The sequence below is a fragment of the Neofelis nebulosa genome, chromosome 1 (assembly GCF_028018385.1).
Source record: "Neofelis nebulosa isolate mNeoNeb1 chromosome 1, mNeoNeb1.pri, whole genome shotgun sequence".
In the NCBI taxonomy this organism is placed as follows: domain Eukaryota; kingdom Metazoa; phylum Chordata; class Mammalia; order Carnivora; family Felidae; genus Neofelis; species Neofelis nebulosa.
Genome location: NC_080782.1, coordinates 76103669 through 76123571, shown reverse-complemented (window position 1 = coordinate 76123571; position 19903 = coordinate 76103669). Strand labels below are relative to the sequence as shown.

The window sequence follows — 19903 nt, the reverse complement described above, 5'->3', positions numbered from 1 at the left end:
TAGCAACATCTATAAACAATTTCGTGTTTCCAGTGCCTGGGTTCAGACTCAGCTCAGGCACTAAGTACAAGTGTGACCTCGAGGAAGTTAAACTTTCCAAACCTTTAGGATGTGGATAATCGGTCACTCCCTCACAAATTTGTTGAGAGGTGTAAATTTGGAAATTCACGTGAAAAGTCTTGGCATATATTCTTATCACTGAGTTTGTGAACCTGTTTGGCGGAGGAGATGCATATGAATTGAGAACAGAAAATCTTGATCAAAGAAAAGAATTTCTTACAAGAATGGAAAAGATCAAGCCTGAGGCTTCAAAAATAGCTAATCCAATCAGAATGTGAATTTGAATTCACCTCACTCCATTCCCTAGATATTTAGCAGTTTTCTAAGATTTGAAGGGTCAAATTTGTAATTTCATGGGCTTTCTGTCTGCTCAGGGCTGAGTCCTTTAAGCAGAGACTCACGAATGACAAACATCACCACACCACCTGAGGAAACGTACGTGCAGCCTAGGCCAGCGAGTCGGAGCTCTTCAGTTGGGCTGCAGGTTTGGACTGGGAGGAGGTGTTACGACTCCTCCTCCCCTTCCCAGTCCGCAACTCCCCCGCCCCCGCCAACTACTTCGGGCCTCTTAGCGCCTTTCTCCGGCCGGCCCGCCCTTCCTCCGGGTGTCAGAGCAGGGCGCAGGAGGCGGGCCCAGCGCAGACGGGCTGCGCCTCCGCAGCCGGAGGGAGGAGGGCGGGAAGGCGGGCGGCGGCGGAGGAGGAGGAGGCGGGGACTACGCCGGGCGGTAGCTGGCTCCGAGCGCGGTGGGAGAGGAGAGGGTACCCGGCTGGCTCGGCTGGCGGCCTCTGCCCGGCTCTCGGCGCCGCAGCCCTGCGCCTCTCCCGCCCTTCTCTCCGGCTCTGCGGCCCAGGCGCGGCGGAGGTGGCAGAGCCCTGGGCCACCGGTAGGTTGCACGGGGACGGCGGTTCCGCCTGCAACCTTTTGTGCTGCAGAAAAGGTGGTGGTGATGGGTGGGTGGGTTGGGGGGTGCTCCAGTCACCGAGCTCCGGTGCCAGCCCAGTCGCGGCACCGCCCCTTCCTCCCTGCCTCGTGTCGGGGCCGGGCGCGCGGTGCCCGCGGTGCCCGTGCGGTGCCGGGGAACCCCAGGCGGGCGGGTCGGCCTCGGGGTGGACGACGAGGCGACCCCAGGGGCCCCGAGCCTCGGCGGGCTGGTCCCTGAGCGCCCGAGCTGGAGGCTGGGGTCTGGTGAACTGGGTGGGGCCCCTACGGGGTGCGGGGAGCCCGCGGCTGCTTGGCACAGGGGTGGGGCTGGAGACGCCGTGAGTGTGCAGCGCGTGTGTGTGTGCGGGGGCGTGCGCCCCCGTGTGCGCGCGGCGTGCGCTCGCCGGGGAGGTGCGGGGACTCGGCGATCCGGAGCGCCTCTCCCGCGGTGCGGCGGTGCGGAAGTCCAGGCGCGTTGGCGCGCACGCTGGTTCCTCCGCCGGCGTGCCCGCACCGCGGGGCAGACGGCCTCGGGGCCCCATTGAGAAGTAGCTCTTTCCGTGGCCTGCTGCGCCTCTGGCGGCGCGCCACGGCCGCGCGCCTGGTGCGACTGCCCCGGCCAGATAGCGCCCACGGGCGAGCCCTGAAGGTCTTATCTCGCCGGCCCTCCTCGCCCCCACTGCAATCCTGGGGGTGAGGTTGCCCGGGAGCCCGCAGCCCGCGCCCGCTGCGCGTCTGCGGGTACAGCGGGGGCGGACAGGCCGGCAGTGCCGGGAGGGGCGTGCTTGTAGATTGGGGCGGGTTGCTGGCCAGAAGCGAAAGCGGCAGATTTGTTGTTGGGCATTGCCGCCCTCTCCCCACCTGTCGCGGGTGGACTTTTGTAGGGCGGGTGATAAGCTGGGGAAAGGGGTTTCCAGGCGGGCGGCAGTCAGACGCTGAGCAGGCGGCCCCATTGTGAAGCTGCCAAACTCTCTCTAGTGGTGGAATCTGCAAATCTGCCAGCAAGGAGATGGGAACATGAAGGGAATGACGGCCCCGTCCTATTCCCCTTGCAAGTGTTCCACGTCCTTAGGGTTTTCCTGCTTCTCCACCCACTTCGGTTTGCATCCGGGTGGGTTACTGATGAGTGTCGAGCCAAGATGCTGACAGTGTCTGTGCATGGTGGTTGTACATAGGTAAAACTGGGGCTGGGAACTTTTTAATCATTTGAGGAAGAATGGAGGCAGTAGCATTTAATCGCATGCTTGCTACTCCTAGCCCAAAGAGCAATTCTTGCAAAACATTTCTGACGTTACTAGACTTCATTTTACATTGTTTTTCTCAGATGAGCCACTCTACAATTTAGAGTTGTTAGTTGCTTTGTATGTTTTTTTTTTTAACCCTGTAGAAGTTACACTCTCAGGGAGATATAAATGATCTCTTCTCAGCTTATTTTCCCAGTGATTTCAGAATAAAGTGTTGGTTATTATTGCAGAAGCTTTTGGTGCTTTATTAATTAAAGGCCATGCTTTGTGCTTACAGTTATGTTTAATGAATGTTTCACAGATTTCAGTGTTTTTATCATGTAACTGTGTATGCATTATAAACTTAATAAAATGTCCAGGATGAAATACAAGGCTTAATGAGCCCCTAGACCTCTTCATTTGATAAGAATGGTGTATAGAAAATGCTTCTGTCAGCATTTTAGTTAATTGCAAATGAGACTGTTTAATAGTGACTATTCCAAGATATAAGATACATAGGATATTCATTGACCTTGCATAATGGTCAGTAAATTTGTTTACCTTCTCTGTGTAACTTTGTATGCTTTGGGAAGCTATTGTACACTCTTAAAAGTATGTAGTGTGGTAGAAGTGATAAAACTTTATATACAGTGTTTAAATTTTCTTTGCTGTTGCCAATTTATATCCTCTGGGGGAAGAATCACCTCTTTCCTCCAGAGAGAACTCTTGATTTCATCACAGGCCTATCAGAAATTTCTGGTTTTAGGGGCGCCTGGGTGGCTGAGTCGGTTAAGCGGCCGACTTCAGCTCAGGTCATGATCTCTCAGTCTGTGAGTTCGAGCCCCGCGTCGGACTCTGTGCTGACAGCTCAGAGCCTGGAGCCTGTTTCGGATTCTGTGTCTCCCTCTCTCTGACCCTCCCCTGTTCATGCTCTGTCTCTCTCTGTCTCAAAAAGAAAATAAACGTTAAAAAAAATTAAAAAAAAAAAAGAAATTTCTGGTTTTAAGCTTTCATGTGGAAGGTTAGCCATTTCCACCGTGTGCACCTGTCCCATTTCGGTTATGTTTCCTAGGAGGCAAATTTCTTGTAAAGACTGCATGTAGACCTCCAGTTCCAGTTACCATCAGTCATATTTGTAGTGAAACTCCCATTTTTTTTTTTCTAAAAGTAGAAGGTGACTTCACATAATGGTAAGACAACATTGGTAATCTAGCTTTAATTTCTACTAGCAGAAACAGAGGGGAAAATGAATGCTGGACTTTGAGGGGGTTGCTATTGAAAGAACTGATACTAGCAAGAGAAACACATTTTTGTCTACTGAACCAATTATGGGTTGTCTTACCACCCTGGTGAGATTAGTGATTTGTTTGTAAGGTCAAGGATGGTTTCAGAACAGTCACACTCAACAGCTCTTAAAATTTTTGATGTTAGTTTTTATGAGTTACGAATGGAAAAGTAAGATTAAAGTAATCTTTAAGAGGATCATGTAGGGTAGGCACAGCTAAGCATTTTGTTTTCATTGTGTGTGTTGTGCTTTAGCAGCTAACCTGTTTTATTTCTGCTCAGTGTTTTGTGACTTGAGAGATGTTTTGGTCTGTGTCTTTTTTGTTTTTAGAGTAATATTTGAGACTGGTTGTTGCAAAATATTTTCATTAATCTGCGACTTTTAAAAATAGCTGGTTTTTTTTTTTTTTTTTCCAGGTGCTTTTTTAAAATTACTGATCGGTCCTCAAAGAGCTACTCTGAGAAATACTGCCTGTTTCCTTTTTTTTTTTCTTTGTGTTTTTGAATCTAGAATTAGAATCCATAACCTCTACTCTACCAGTTTCCTTTGCCCAAAATTTATCTTTTCATAACATAATCATTCATAATGATTAGTGGGATTTTTTTACCAGAATTTTGCAAGGGCTATTTCCTGGCCTTCATATTTATAACCATATGGTTTGGAAGTGATAGATGTTAATTTTTTTTCTTACTGCTATTTTGTTAGTGGATCTGTGCTGAAGTCTGATACTTAGGGCTTTTTTGAGTGTAGAGATTTTGTGTGTGGGTTTGAACATTTCCATGTGGGAGCTTTCTGCAGTTGGGGAAAAAAAACACTCCCTTCTCTGGGTTCCCAGGACCATTCAGGTTTCCTGTTCTGTGTATTAGATGTATATTATTTCCATGTCTGTCTGTCTTTCCTTCCCAGCTTCACTTTTTCTATTTGCCCCAGTGCCTGTACAATGCTGGGATATAATGAGACTCCAGAAATACTGTTGAATGACAGAATGAGTAAATGAATAATTGAAAGGCTCAATGGATACACCCAAAGAAATACTCCTCAGATCTGTATGGGAAGCCACTGTGCAAGCAGAAGGGGCTTTCTTTCCCTTTTCCCCCCTGTTTTAATTCATTGCCTTTTCATTGTTAAATATTACTTTTGAGTAGAATAACAATGTAATTGCCAAACTGGGACACTTTTGAGAGATAAAGGGCGTGCTATAAATAATTATGCCAGAGAACGGGCTCTGACAGAGACATGGCCACCCTACTTTTGAAGGACATTCTTCTTTATTTACCTGTTTTGCTATCTATCACCTTGCCTGTGAAATTTGACACACTTCCTAGTTAATGTTTGCAAACTTTAAAAAACATTTTTTTTAATGTTTTTAGTTATTTTTGAGACAGAGAGAGACAGAGCATGAGTATGGGAGGGTCAGAAAGAGGGGAGACACAGAATCTGAACAGGCTCCAGGCTCTGAGGTGTCAGCACAGAGCCTGACACAGGGATCGAACTCATGGAGTGTGAGATCATGACCTGAGCTGAGGTTGGACGCTTAACTGACTGAGCCATCCAGGCGCCCCAGTTTGCAAATTTTTCTATCTGCAGAAGATTCATTTGCAGTCGTGTGTTGAGTGTCTTTTGCTTACTCACTCATGGCCTCCCTATCCAGAGGCCTGTGGGAAGTCCTTGGCCATGCTCAGTTTTCCCTATTTACAGTGCTTACAGGGTAATGTCACAGGGTTTTCTGTTTGTTTCAGTTGTTTATAGCTGGAAGCATTATGTACTCTAGCCTCTGGTCTGTTTACTTCAGTCTGTCTTTCTACACAGCATTTAGTACATCTTGTAAGAATTTCACGTGAATTCTTTTCCTTCTTGCTGACTGTTTTTGAGAGGAGATGCATTGGTATATCGCCAAGCCTTCATGTTCAAAACATTGGCCAGAATCAGTTGCAAGTGTTAAGAGATTTATAGATTTTAAAAGTATTCTAAAAATGTTATTTCAATCTAAAACTTTATTCTAGATTTGAAAGCAGAGGAACCTTAAAGTGATTATCTCCGCCAGCCCTGGAGCTGAAGTGGAAATTTAGGAAATGGCTGGTAATTTCATAGTAAACAAAGTGTATTAACTCATCTTCCCTATTATGACAGTGTCCGTGGGCTTTGGAGTCGGACTGGTAGGCATTGAGATTCTTGCTTGGACTCTCAAATAGTATTATTTGATTGAATACTTTAAAATGGGGGTAGTATTTTCCTCAGGGAGTAGCTATAAATCGCTTATAGCTTTTGGCATAAAGAAGGTGTTCAAAAATACTGGTTTCTTTTTTATTAAAAATCCCAATCTGTTGGAAGCTTTTATATTAGACTCCTAATTGTTTGTAGTAGATGAGGGTAAGCCCTTACTATAGTTTTTTGTTTTGTTGTTTGTTTTTGTAAATAGTTTCCTTTATAGGCAATCTCTTTAAAGAAGTTATATTCTTATACTCGTGTCTGGTCTCATTCTTTTAATTCTTCCCCTTTTTCATCATCTTTATCCTCCTCCTCCTTTTAGCCCCTGTGCACAGATAGCAGGTGGTACACGCCCGACAGAAAGCAAAGTCAGAAATGAGTAAAACTGAGACCAGGAAAGGAGCTGCCGTACCTTGGTGTTGACCGGGTGGCTCCCTTGGACTCTGTGTTTGTATTCTATTTTTGGCTTGGCAGTGCCCTATTAGGGATAATCAGTTACTACAGTTTGTTTACTATGAAATTACCACCATTTCCTATACTTCCACATCAGCTCCGGGGCACGAGTGGGATAATTACTTTAAGGCTCCTCTGTTTTCCAATCCAGAATGAAGTTTTAGGTTGATTTTTCTTTTGCTGTTGAAAAAATGTTGGACAATACATTTCTTCAGTGCATTTACAAGTTTGAAAGGAAGCATGTATCACCAAGTACATGGTGCAAATTATATGAAAGTTTGATTGAGATTTTACACTGTTTTTGAAAACGATTTTTGATTTAGACTTAAACCAGATCCAGACTTTTCCCATGTTCCTCCTGCTGGGTTTTCAATCTAAAATTGCTAAAAGTCTAAATGAAGTTTATCTCACTTTGTGATAGATGTAGTCCTGAAATATTCAGCGGAAATGTCGATCTGTATTTGATGCCCAACCACTGGTTGATACGTGTTTTTCCTGCCTTACGATTTATGATTTTAAAGTATCTTACCCGCTCCTGGGAGAAAGGGCCCGTGACTTAGAATGACTTCGTGGAAGACTGCACTATGTGCTGTGACATGCTAACACTTTCCAGTTGGAAATAACACTAGAACTAGTAGCTAAAACTACCTCCCGCTAATCATTTCACAAGTGAGGCAGTAAAGCTTTAAAATAAAGTGCCTCCCCACACACTGGAAATAGAATTCCATTTACAGAAATTAATTTACATTTTTCAGGAACATGGTTATTGTGTAAAAAGCGGTACATCCGGGCTTATGGCTGAACAGAGGCCACAAGTATATAAAGCAACGTCAGTGGGCTTTGGAGTCAGACGAGATGGGGTTCAGGTTCAGACAGCGTCACCTGATGGAATACTTACACTGGGGAGGATACGTCCTCGTGGAGTAGAAGTTAAGATGCAGTGAAAACAAGTGGTGTAGGGCTTTTGGCGTCCAGAAGGTGCTCAAAAATCTTAGTTTCTTCTTTAATTTCCTTTCCCCATTAAAAATCGATTTACTTGAATTAAGAAGTCAGGTTGCCGGGGCGCCTGGGCAGCTGAGTGTGTTAAGCCTCCGACTTCGGCTCAGGTCACGATCTCACAGTTGGTGGGTTCGAGCCCCCATTCGGGCTCTGTGCTGACAGCTCGGAGCCTGCAGCCTGCTTGGAATTCTGTGTCTCCCTGTCTCTGCCCCTCCCCTGTTCACACTCTGTCTCTGTGTCAAAAATAAAGGAACATCTACAAAAGAAAAGAAGTCAAGTTGAGCTTTCTAACAGTAGTATTGGGGAAATTTGGAGGGGTGAGTGTATGAAATAAAGAATGTATTGTCGGGCAACAGCTTCGTGACATCACAGTTCACTTCATGTAAAAACCAGAGGCTTCATTGGTGGAGGAGAAGCTAGTGTTCATCATCGAGGTGTCTTGGCTCCCCAGTCTGAACAGGGTTTGTGCCACAGGCGGTGGCAGGGAGCGTGTCTGTTTCTTAAGTGGACCCACGTTCCGAAGGCTGATAAACGTGTGAGCTGCTCGGAATGATGGTTCTTGGTGCACGAACTCCTTCCAGTTCCTCAAGCTGCAGAGGCAAATCCCTTTAATTCGGGAATTATCCCTTTCCTTTGGCTAAAACTCTTCAGTACTGGCAAGGGGACAGTAATAAAGTGACAAAGTCCTTGCCTTTTCCCTTGCTGTTTGCAGTTGGGCATGTTTCATGGTAGCCACTGTGTCGGGCCCTGTGCACCTGTGGGGGTGAAGTGGCTCCGCAAGGCTCGTTTGGGGCTCCCTCGTCCCAAGTTAAACACAACAACAGAAATGCAGCAACCCAAGAAATCTTTCCAGGTGGAAAGGACTTTGGGGAATTTTCTTGGCCTTAAGAAGTTAAGCCAATTAACTAGGAAGGTAGGAGATACAGATAGATTCTCTTACACATTACCTTCCCAGGTAGGGGGAAGACACAAAGGAGATGCTAGAAACCTTAAGTACTGTGGTAACTCCAAAGAAGTGTTTTTCAAATTGTTGCTAGGAAGGAAGGAAGGAAGGGCATTGTTTTCCAAGACCTTTCCGTTTATTTGCTTCAGAGCAGCAGTCTTATGAAGGATTTTTAATTGTTGCTATTTTGTGGCTAAAATGAGTAGACACCAAAAATTAATTGCATGACAATAACATCACACATCCATAAAGGACTTTGCAGAATATGTTCACCTGCCTCCTCTCATTAGATCCATATAACAACTGTATGAGGAGGAAGGGTGGTACTGTCCTCATATTAAATAATTTCTCTTGATGCAAGGTCAAGAGGCAGCGTTGTTAGCAAGGCCAGGACTAGGACCTGTTCTTTTGACCTCAGCCTCAGGGTTACTTTTTCCATAGGATACTCTGAATCTCTTGAACACACAAATTGGTGGTGGAATCGACTTTGAACCCCCCAGATTTTTGTGTCTCTATCTTTAGTCCAGTTAGCTGCTCTTAGTCTCAAGGTAGAATTTCAGCAGCAGAATACAGAGGAACAAACATGATAAAGTGTTTGAAGTTAAAATTTAGCTGAACAAACTCAAATTGCTTTAATGAAATGAATTAATATTGTGTCCTCTCTAACCTGTACCTGGTGTTAGTACCTCCTGCTAGTTTCATCCTCTTTTGCAGTTAGAATTCTTATAATTGCTTTTTAAGTTGTGTTACTTGTTATATTAAAGGTTTATTTTTATATTCCATGTTTAGTATCTGGAGTAGAGCAGAAAAAATAGTATGCCTGTGTTCCCTTGGGACTCATTGGACATTGTACAGTGACATCTTCTGGGATTTAGTCTGGTGAGTTATATTTTGCTTTTTCTGTTTGTTAACCAGTTGTGTGAACATAGTATCGTAATGTAATTTAAGGACCACATAAACAATGAACATGAAATGTCAGTATATCATTGCAAATATGTACACTACAATTAAGAATTTTTTCATGATGAGAACTGAAATTACTGTTGCAGAATGAGACTGTTACTATCTTGAAGTGTTTGCTTCATTGATTGAATAGGTTTTTTTTTTTTTTTTTTTTTATTCCCTATAAGATACAGGACGTTTTATGGAATAAGATTTCAAAATAGAGTAGTTAAGAGGTAGTTGCTCTAATTTCAGGGAGATTTTAGTAAAACATGAATCCTTAGGGATTGGCACAATAATTTGCAAAAAGTTCTAGTTGTATATTATCCCACATAAAGAATGGCAAACTGGTGACTGAATGGAGCATCATTTTCACTTGGTCATGTAGCAGTTCACTGCAAGTATGACGTTCCTTTTATTACTCCATGAATTTAAACTTGTTCAAATTATGCAGTGCTGTTGTCTTCTTTTAGTTCTTTTTCAGTGTGTCATCTGTGTATCTGTGCTAACACAGGTGTCCATGTGACTCCATCTCTTTGAAGGTGAAAAACATTTAATAATGATCATTATAGCTTTTAGCATTTTAAAAAGTGTGTTAGTGTGAGTTCATGCTTTGGTATGTCCTTCTGCTTGGGCAATGTTTTTGTAGGTCCTTCCTTTGAATTAGAGTCATCATAATCCTTGGGGGGTGGGGGGAATCCTTGGGGAAAAAAAATCTAGTTTCCTAATGAGTGATTTCCAAATTAGCAGTCAGCAGCAGAATGACTCAAAAGAATGATGGGGGAAAACCAACACTTTGGTGTCAGTAGGTAGATATAGCTTATTAGATTTATGAAAATGCATTTTAAAACATTGACAAAATGGAAACATTACTACATTTTCAGTTTTGAGAAAGAAAGCAAGAAGTACAAAATACTTTTAGAGGATACTGAGTAAGAAATACTGTGGCTGGGTTATTAACTCATCTGATTTAAATAAAGCACAAAACTACTTGCAGTGAGAAGAAGCTACAGGAATGTGTGTGTCTGTCTGTCTCTATCTTTCTCTCCAGATCCATGTCTGTAGACATATGCATGTATACATAATTATAGATATATTTATAAATGATAGGACAGTCTAGCATAGCTGCAGAAGGTGAAATGAACCAACTCAAGAGGCAGTAAGTTACTTGTAATTGAAGGTGTTCAAACACACACTGTAACAGCCATTAAGATTCCTTCTGATTCTGAGATTAGATAATGTGAAGAATTTTTTTTTTAATTTTTTTTTTCAACGTTTTTTATTTATTTTTGGGACAGAGAGAGACAGAGCATGAACGGGGGAGGGGCAGAGAGAGAGGGAGACACAGAATCGGAAACAGGCTCCAGGCTCCCAGCCATCAGCCCAGAGCCCGACGCGGGGCTCGAACTCACGGACCGCGAGATCGTGACCTGGCTGAAGTCGGACGCTCAACCGACTGCGCCACCCAGGCGCCCCGATAATGTGAAGAATTTTAAAAGTAGGACAGTCAAAAACTTGGAAATATGTGATAGACTTCTTTTATTTTTAAAGTCTGAATTACTGACATATAAATTATATATAGTGAAATTCACCCTTTTGTATAGTTTGATGAGTTTTGACAAATGTAGCCAGTTGTAGAAAGACCACTACAGTCAATATGTAGAATATTTTAATCACCCCCCGTTGTAGCATTTTGTAGTCATTGATTTTTTTCCAGAATGTCCTGTAAATAGGATCACACAGTATGTAGCATTTTCTGTCTGCAACTTTCACTTGTGTAATGCTAGTCTGCTCCTTTTTGTTGCTGAGTGGTATTCCACTGTATGGACAGACCGTGGTTTCTTTTTCCATTTCCCTGTTGATGGACATTTGGATTGTTTCCATTTTTTGGTGATTAAGAATGAAACTGTTAAAAACATTCGCATTCAGGTCTTTGTGTGAACATATATTTTCATTTTTCTTAGTAGGTAAATGCCTACAAGTTGGGTAGGTGGGTTTTTTAATAAGTACTTATTTAACTGTACAAGTAATTGCCAGACTGTTGTCCAAAGAGCTGTATCTGACAGAGGCTGCTAAGAAACTAAAGTAACTGTACCAAAGTATGTGCAGATGAAGGGGCCTGGTTCTCATTCAGCACTGATTTATTTTTATTTTATATCCGGTTTTAACAAGGTTGGTTAGCAGATCATTATTAAGCCCACAGTGGATTAGAAACAGTAAGTTAAAGGTCTTAGGGATAGGTTGTTAGCAATTCAAAGCATACAAAAATGATATCCACTAATATGACAATAATCACTGATTGAAAGCTAGCAAACAAACAAACAAAAAAGGCAGTGAAATTCTCCTACTAGGTAAGTTCTCTGACAAGTTCCCGAACATGTCTGCATAGTAGAATCTCCTGGAGATCTTTTGTAAACTTCAGACCCTAGGCTGTACCCCTGATGAATTAAATCACAGATCTGGGGTAGAGCACAGACATCAGTATTTTTTGAAGCTCCTTGGATGATGTTAGCATGTGTACAAGTTTGGGAACCATGTGCTGCAGGCCCAGCATGATGAAGTTGATGGAGACAGGAAACCAGGAAATGTCTGCCTGACTCTGGGCAGGCCCCTGCCTTCATGGCTTCAGAAGTTCAGCATCCATGCAATCCAAGATCATTCTGGCATTAAAACTAGGTGGTTCTAGATATTACTAGATTGACAGTAGTCATGCTTAGGAGACTCCCCATTTTCCAAGAGCCGGCTTTATTCCAAATGGTTCATTTCTTGAAAAGGATTTGGTTCACATGGTGACATTTTTGTTCTGTATATTTAGACAGTTATATCTGTTTTCTTTTAAATGGAATTGCTGTGTGTTACTAAAAGCGGTTCAAACATATGGAACAATTTTTTGATTACTGGTGGTGACTTTTTTCGATAGGCCTGATTAAAAAAAAAAAAAAATTCCCAGAATGCAGTATTTCTCGAAAAGAATTCTTTGTGTGGCAATTGTGAAACTTCTCAGCTATTTTCAGAGCTGGTCTAAGGAGCTAAGGTGTTTAGGTTATATTTTTTTAAGGCCCCTTGTGCCACATGCTTAGGAAGTTAGACTTCCTGGGGAGTGTTCAAAGCTGAACACATTCTAGACAGGTCACAGTCTTTTGAACGTGCTCATCTTACTGTACTGGGTTCCCCACATGTGTGTTGTGGTTTGTACCTGTTGGCATTAGTTGCAACCAAAATTCGTAATTGCAGGCTGTACCTAGTGTTTTTAAAATATGCACTGTATGCACTGTGTACATTTTTCTAGCAAAACGTGTTACCTTGTCTAGTGTTGTCTAATTTTGAATCCTCATCTATTTCAAAGAAATAAATGGCATCCGTGAACACTGTCAGTCTTGCATGTTTTATTAAGTATATGTTAGTCCCCTTGTGACAGATTAGATTGTGAGGCAATTTGATATGGAATTAAAGAAAGTTTTTTTAATTATATAAAAATTTTAAAAAATATATGAATTATGTTTGTTCTTGGAACATACTTAAACTCACTTTTATTTTTTTTTAATTTTTTTAATTTTTTTTCAACGTTTTTTATTTATTTTTGGGACAGAGAGAGACAGAGCATGAACGGGGGAGGGGCAGAGAGAGAGGGAGACACAGAATCGGAAACAGGCTCCAGGCTCCGAGCCATCAGCCCAGAGCCTGATGCGGGGCTCGAACTCACGGACCACGAGATCGTGACCTGGCTGAAGTTGGACGCTTAACCGACTGCACCACCCAGGCACCCCCTTAAACTCACTTTTAAAAGTACTATTCAGCTACAAGTTGACTTTTCTATTCTCATTGTACTGTGTTGTTCTAGACTCTTCTATCAACAGAAATTTTGCTGCTTTTGTTATTATTAACAATACTTTCCCTGTTTTCTGTTTCCAGTTTTTATTTTTGCTTTAAGCTATATATGAAAGGCATTAATGGAATCAATAAGGATATTGTTGGTCTCTGATTTCTAGTGTTCAGCAATGCAGAAGTTAGCATTGTGCCTGATTTCCCGCCTCATGTTTATTCTTATTGATGCAGTGGGAGAGGGTGCCTGTTGCACACACCCGCAGTGTTTACAAGAGTTCTTGTAATCTTTTACCTTGGCAGTATGCGTTTATGATGCACAGTTTATTTTAGGATATGAAGCAAAATGCTTAGTCATGAGCAGTTTATGAAGAATAACAAACCTATAAGCAAATTTTTCATGGGAAAATATGAAGCATGTTCTGCCAAACAAAGGCCATCTCCAATTGTAGTCATGGTAGCCATGTTTCCTGATGAGTGCTTTTAGTGAGAAATTTTGCAATGTGAAATATTGGACATCCATCTTTAGCGTCACTGGTGTATTACTATTATTATTATTTTTTTTTCTGTAGGATTGCAGAATTAGAAAGTACCTAGACTTCTTCAGAACACACTAGATGTGATCTATACTACTTCTACCCACTTAAGAGATAGCCTGTGGAAGCTGATTTGCTAACTGTTCCCAGGATCTTGCTCCAGTGTGCAAATGCAGTCAGGAAATTCTAAGGAATTTAATAGCATAAAAACTTTGCTTTCAGTCACATTGAAGAATGGAAGGCATGCTGCTTAGTCAGCATTCCACCTAGCAAAAAACAAAATATTTGCCAACCAGCATTCTCTTTTCTGAAACCCCGCCGCCACCTAGCTTCCTTAGTGCTGCATAGTAGATACTCTTTAGAAAGGCCATATATTAATTAAAAAGGATCCTTTAAAAAAACAACAACAACAACAACAACAAAAACTAAGTGGTCTGCAAGAGTTCAGGTTGTTGCAGCATTGACATTCATTCCTACGTGAATATTAAGGTCTGAAGATGTTCTCATGAATTTGGCAGCACACTGCAGAAACCAGTGAAGCCACCTAAAAGAGCTGTTAGTTTTGAGACTCTCTTACTGTTTGGAGCAGAAATACTGATGCTTTTGTAGCAAAAATGTGCACAGTTCTCCAGAATTTACAGTTGTGCATCAAGAGAGATTGAGTAGGTTGCAGCTTTATGTGTATTTCAAACAGCGTTTTTATGTTCCAGCACAGTGAGACTATAATTCAGAAATCTGACGTAGAGTATTGACCTTAGTTACTAGGCTAAATATTTGTTAGAGTGTATAAGAAATGCTTATTTCTTTGACTTTCTCGTTCGTTGGTGTTTTCTAACAAGGGAGCTGGGTTGTTTACCTTAGCAAAATCACGGTAGGTTTCTTACACCAGGGCTGCTTGGCTGAAATTTCCAGAGCTCTTTAACCACATCTGTTCCTTTTGTTTGACAATCTGGGTGAAATCATTGTCTATCAGGTAGATGCCTGCAGATCCTGTTAGGCAGTTTTGCCCAGACCAGGTGATATTTTTGTGTGATGTTATGGCTGCTGGAAACTTATGCAGTGGTGGTTACGTACCTCATGTTTCATGTTCCATCAGATTTTGACCTTTATACATCACTTTACTCACTGTCTGAAGTTTTCTCATTTTCTAGGTGCTTATTTTCTAGATAATAGATAATTTCTGCCTTTTACTCTCAGACCTTTGTATCCTGCCACCCTTTATCCTCATCCTCTAGAGAGTCTCACAGTTCCTGATGGTCTGCCTTGATGCAGCAGAATTGGCTTAGTATAGGAACACACTTCCAAGTGATTCTGTTGATCACGGAAGCCTGTGCCTGCTCTTCTTTGTGGTGATTTTGTGTGTTACCTTGTTTAGCAATTTTCATCCTTCAGAGGCGAAAAAGACTTTCAGCCTAGCTCCGTTTGAATTATTACCCAAATCAGAATGGGTGGAGTGTGAATTCATGGATTTGGGGAAGTTTATAATGTACCAAATGAGAATGCAGGAACGTGGCTGGTGGAGGTCTGTGGACTGTCATGGGGTACCAGATTTGGAAGAGACCTAAACCATTGTGTCACTTAATGTGGACTAACTGCTGGAGTGTCATCACCTGGGTCATTCTTGAGTGAGGTACCCATCTGGGTGTGTGTTCTCTTTCCTCTGTAGCCTGGGTTATTTTAGCCTCACTGACCCTCCTCGTCTTTCAGAATGGAGTATCAGAGAAACACTTCGTGCCTATAGCTGCCTGTCAGGTTAGGTAGGTTGGAGGCCTTGAATCTATCTTGTGCTTCTTCTGGGCTGTAGAATTAGCGAGAAAGAAAGTATTAAATTAGTCTGTCATTTGGCTTAGGGTCAACATTTTTTTATTCAGCATAAGGTTTGACGAGGCTTGGGTTCTCTCAAGTTGATTAGGTAAGAAATCTTAAGTTTTTGTATGCATGTCAAAGTAGCTGATAGTCGCCTACTATTCCTGTCCTGTTAACAGAGCTATAAATTACACGGTCAAATATAAATTTATTTTTACATTAATAATATAGAATAAAGTCAATCACTTTAAATCCGGAGGGTCTGAAGGGCTACAGTATCTTGATTAAATTAAATTTGGGAATGCATAGTCTAAGATTTAGAACAGGAAGTAAGTAGAGTTCTGTGGATCCCTTTGGCGTTTGCTGTATCTCAGGAATCCTTATTAGTGTTAGTTTTCAGTTGTGCTATAGATGTGGGCTGTAGTGAGGACAGGATAGTATCTGGGAACTTCTTCATAGTCTTGGTTTATTTTCTAATGAAGGAGAGTATAGTGTGTAAATGAGGGAATAAGGTTCTTTTTTTTTTTTTTTTTCTTCTAAAGCTTTAGAATTGCTTGGATTTTAAATGAATACCCAAAGTTTGGGAAGAGCTTCAATTAGGGAAAGGTTGTTTTACGAGATTTTATAAGAATTATTTAATAAATTTATTTTTCAATAAATTTTTCATGTTAAAGTTGACATCTTAATAGTTGACTCTTAGACATAGTTTTGATTAGCCATCTGAGATTCTTAAAACTGTGTTTTCTACTTCTAATTGATGATCAAGTAGAAATAAAGTTTCTCTGAAATGACACGACCACTCGGTTTTCCTTAGTATTTTATTTTCCAAAGTTTGATTTATCTGCGGCTTTCTAGAAACGTGGCCATTATTTGTGGTACTTGGTGTCAGTAGGCTTTTCCAAACTATGTAATGTGATAATCGTGGTGAATAATATCAACATTCATTGAGAATTGTTCTGCCATTTTTTACACTATTCAAAAGTACAGTGTTTTAGGTATTGCAAAATAAAATAACTCTCAGAGCAATAGCTGATTAAACAGTCAAAGTACATCTGATATTTTATATAAATTCACTGTTAAAAATGACCTGATGTATTGGATTGGGGTTTATTTTTAAACTACAAAATGGTTTGCTCTAAACAATTCATTGGGTGTATGGGAGGAACAACATTTACAACATTTGGGGAACTTTCCCTGAAGGCTCCCCATACCTTAAAAAGAAAAACTGGGTCTGATTGGAACCTTTGCAGAAAGGTTTTTATCTTTCATAAAAGTCCCTTAAACACAATTGAAAAACAAAATTGTGGGCGTGAGGAGCTGAGTGCTTGTTTTAAATTACATGATGGAAAATGTAAAGATTTAAATTTTCAGGTTGGGAACGTTTAGTGGATTCTTGCTAAATAAGCTGTGTGTATTTTTATTTGCTTAATGTTGAGATCTGTATTTGATTTGCTTAATAGCACATCGAGGAATAAACTTCGTGTGATTTGTGTGGAGTGCCTCATTTAGAGAAGTATTGTTTTCTGTTTGCTTCTTGTCTGAACCTTTTAGTAGTACTCCAGACTTTAATTTAACCTGCCTTTGAGTTCTTGAAGGCAGAGAAGTAGTAGTCATTTTATGCCTGCTCTGGAATGCTTTATAGACACAGATAAAAATCTGGCGGTTGTTCACTGGCTGTTCTTCAGGCCAGTGTTATTTCATGCTCCCTGAGCCTTCTAAAATGATCAGCGTGGCCCAGGATTCTGTGTCTTATACCTTTACAATCTGAGTCTGTTTGCTTTCAGGGGTGTGCAGACTGGTGCCTAAGATGGAAGTAGATGTTAATGGAGAGTCCAGAAGTACCCTGGCCACCCTGCCCTTGCCTGTGGCGGAGGCGAGCTCCCCAGGAAAGGCAGAAGCAGAGAAGCCGCGCTGTTCCAGCACGCCGTGCTCGCCGATGCGCCGGACTGTGTCAGGCTACCAGATCCTGCACATGGACTCTAACTATCTGGTGGGCTTCACAACTGGTGAGGAACTCCTGAAGTTAGCCCAGAAGTGCACAGGAGGTGAAGAGAGTAAGGGAGAAGCTGTGCCTTCCATGCGCTCCAAACAGCTGGATGCAGGACTTGCACGTTCCTCTCGTTTGTATAAAACCAGAAGTAGGTACTACCAGCCATACGAGATTCCGGCGGTCAATGGCAGGAGGCGAAGGCGGATGCCCAGCTCGGGAGACAAGTGCACTAAATCTTTACCTTATGAACCTTACAAGGCCCTCCATGGGCCCCTGCCTCTTTGTCTTCTTAAAGGTAAGAGGGCTCACTCCAAATCTCTGGACTACCTCAATCTAGACAAAATGAACATCAAGGAGCCAGCCGACACCGAAGTGCTCCAGTACCAGCTTCAACACCTAACCCTCAGAGGGGACCGTGTGTTTGCTAGGAATAACACATGAATGACTTACAGAGAGTGCAGACCAGTCTAGGCCAGCCTGCGCTTGGCGGGAAAAGACCAGTCTAGGCCAGCCTGCGCTTGGCGGGAAACCCACTGTTGTACTCTGTACAGGACTCTTCATGTTACAGATGGTTATATCAGCTCAGCGTTCCTGGAACAGAAAAATTGTTTGGATCAGATTTCAAATGCAGGGATGAAATCACAGGTACTTTGGGGGAAATCATTCTAGAGCACGCAACTGCAAAGAACACAGAATGTTGGCCGTTAGTCTGTATAGCTTTTTAGCTAGGAAAAAAGGCTGCGGGTACAGTAATACCATCTTTATGATTCTGACACTCAAATTGGGAATGTTACATGCTTGGTTGTTGCTGACTTGGTATGATTCATTAGAAATTGATATCCTTAAGTACTCAAGTACTTCTTTAATCTCTGTATTTTACTATAAAATGTATGTAATGATTTGTTTTACGAAATTTAGAACTTGAACATTGCTGAATTGGACCACTTTTTATTTTTAAATATTGAGTTTAAAGATTTTATAACTGGTTTTGCACTGAAAAAATTAACATTTCAGATTGACAAGAGAATAATCTTTTCTTCACTTGCCTCAATAATACTATTGAGCAATGAATTTTTTTATTTCCGCATGGAAAGTTATTGATCTCTCTGGCTGTAAAATATTTCTTTATAGCATTATTAAAGTGTGTCTTAATACAATTAAATTTGGGATACAAAGTATTTATTTTACAATGGGTGGGGGGAAGCTTTTCCAGAAAGTTTCCAATATGAAGTTTTCATAAGTTAAAAAAGTTTCCTTAGTGCTTACTTTCTAAGTTAAAATTCATCTGGAACTTTAAAATGGAAAGGATTCTTTTAATTGTGGATGATAGGCATAATACTGTTTGCATCTGAATGTTCTGTAAGTGAATGAAACTTTAATAGAAGGACTCATGATTTCTACTATCGAATGCTTAAACTAAGTATGAAGTAATACCATTCAGCATGGCATCGGGTCATTCCAGTTTTAGTTCTGTGCAGCTCAAAGCGCTCATTGAAATTTCAGTTTCTAGGATTAGTGTGGGAGCCTAAAGGGCTTCTACAGTTTTAATGGGTTAATCCTGGATTACTTAACAATTTATGTCAATTGCACTGGTTTAATTTGTTGCTAAAGAAATAATGCCCTGGCTTTAGTAACAAATACAGCTCAACTATTCTTGAATATATTTTGAGGAAAATGTATGTAACTTAACCTTTTGTAAAAGTTTCTATTTTTTTTTTTCTTTTTTGACTCTTGAAGGTGCAATTTATTACCGAATTGGCATTTCTGGCAGCATAGAACTGCTTATTTGAAATTTTATTTTGGGGACTGTTTCTTAGGTGTTAGCCATCTTGCTTATAAAATAAGAACACCTTTTATTAATGAGTGGGTCATTCCTGGTGCAGATAATGACTTTTATTTAGCCAGAATGAATGGCTAACTCTATGTAGAGCAGAGTAAGTATTAGAAAACCCTAGGAACTCTTTAAATCAACATTTATTATACTTTCACTGAGGCAAATCGTGTGAGAGAGCCTTGGGGAAGTTGACCCATGTCTTAAGACTGTGTTGGTCAGATTTCTTGGTGGGCTGGAAATTTTCAGCTGTTGTATATTTTAAAGTAAATTGCACCTTTGTAACATATTGTATTGACGAATGATCACTAAGATTAACTATATCTATACAGTCATTAGTTTGACAAGAAATAGAATCCTGTCAGATGCCAAAGAGTTGGGATTTTTACGTTTAATGATTAAACACCGTTATTTATTGATGATTTACCCTGTGGAACTGTATTATTTCTAACTATGAAATAAAAGGGTGATGTAAACACACATTGTTGTGTGGTGCTTTAAACAAGGTCCATCATCAGCGGGCTAGTTACTGTTCAAGAATTCCACCTAAGGACTTGTTTTTAGGCCCCATTTTTGTAAAAAAAAAAATTACTTTTGTAGCTCATTTGTATTTCAGGGTAAAGGATATATTCATGGCAATGGTATGCATTCAGTCCATGAGGAAACACAACTGGGTGCCTGTGACATCTGTCCCTGCTCGTGCACCTAAGTAATTTCTTGAGCTAAATAGAAATATGTAGCTCTTTTGTTTCGGTTTTAAAGACTAGTGAACCTCTGTGGCAAAAATGAAGGGGTAGGAAGTTTGAGATATGACATATTTGCAATGATCTGGTTAGTAAAGAGAAATAACTTTCAGCTTGGTTGTAAGTTTTGAAAGTCTA

At 41.2% G+C, this 19903-nt stretch overlaps 1 protein-coding gene across 8 annotated transcripts; it reads left to right on the top strand.

Moving 5' to 3' along the window:
- The first annotated feature begins 602 nt into the window (after positions 1-602).
- On the top strand, positions 603-19502 carry MACIR (macrophage immunometabolism regulator). Of its 8 annotated transcripts, none has more exons than XM_058725544.1 (3): positions 612-946; positions 8885-8974; positions 16986-19502. In XM_058725544.1, the coding sequence occupies exon 3, from the start codon at positions 17009-17011 to the stop codon at positions 17630-17632; it is 624 nt and encodes a 207-aa protein (XP_058581527.1). In that variant the 5' UTR covers positions 612-946; positions 8885-8974; positions 16986-17008; the 3' UTR covers positions 17633-19502. The 8 variants fall into 8 exon arrangements, with proteins under 8 accessions (XP_058581598.1, XP_058581527.1, XP_058581560.1 ...); XM_058725577.1 differs by lacking the exon at positions 612-946 and adding an exon at positions 1117-1243; XM_058725566.1 differs by lacking the exon at positions 612-946 and adding an exon at positions 1124-1248.
- Positions 19503-19903: the final 401 nt, after the last annotated feature.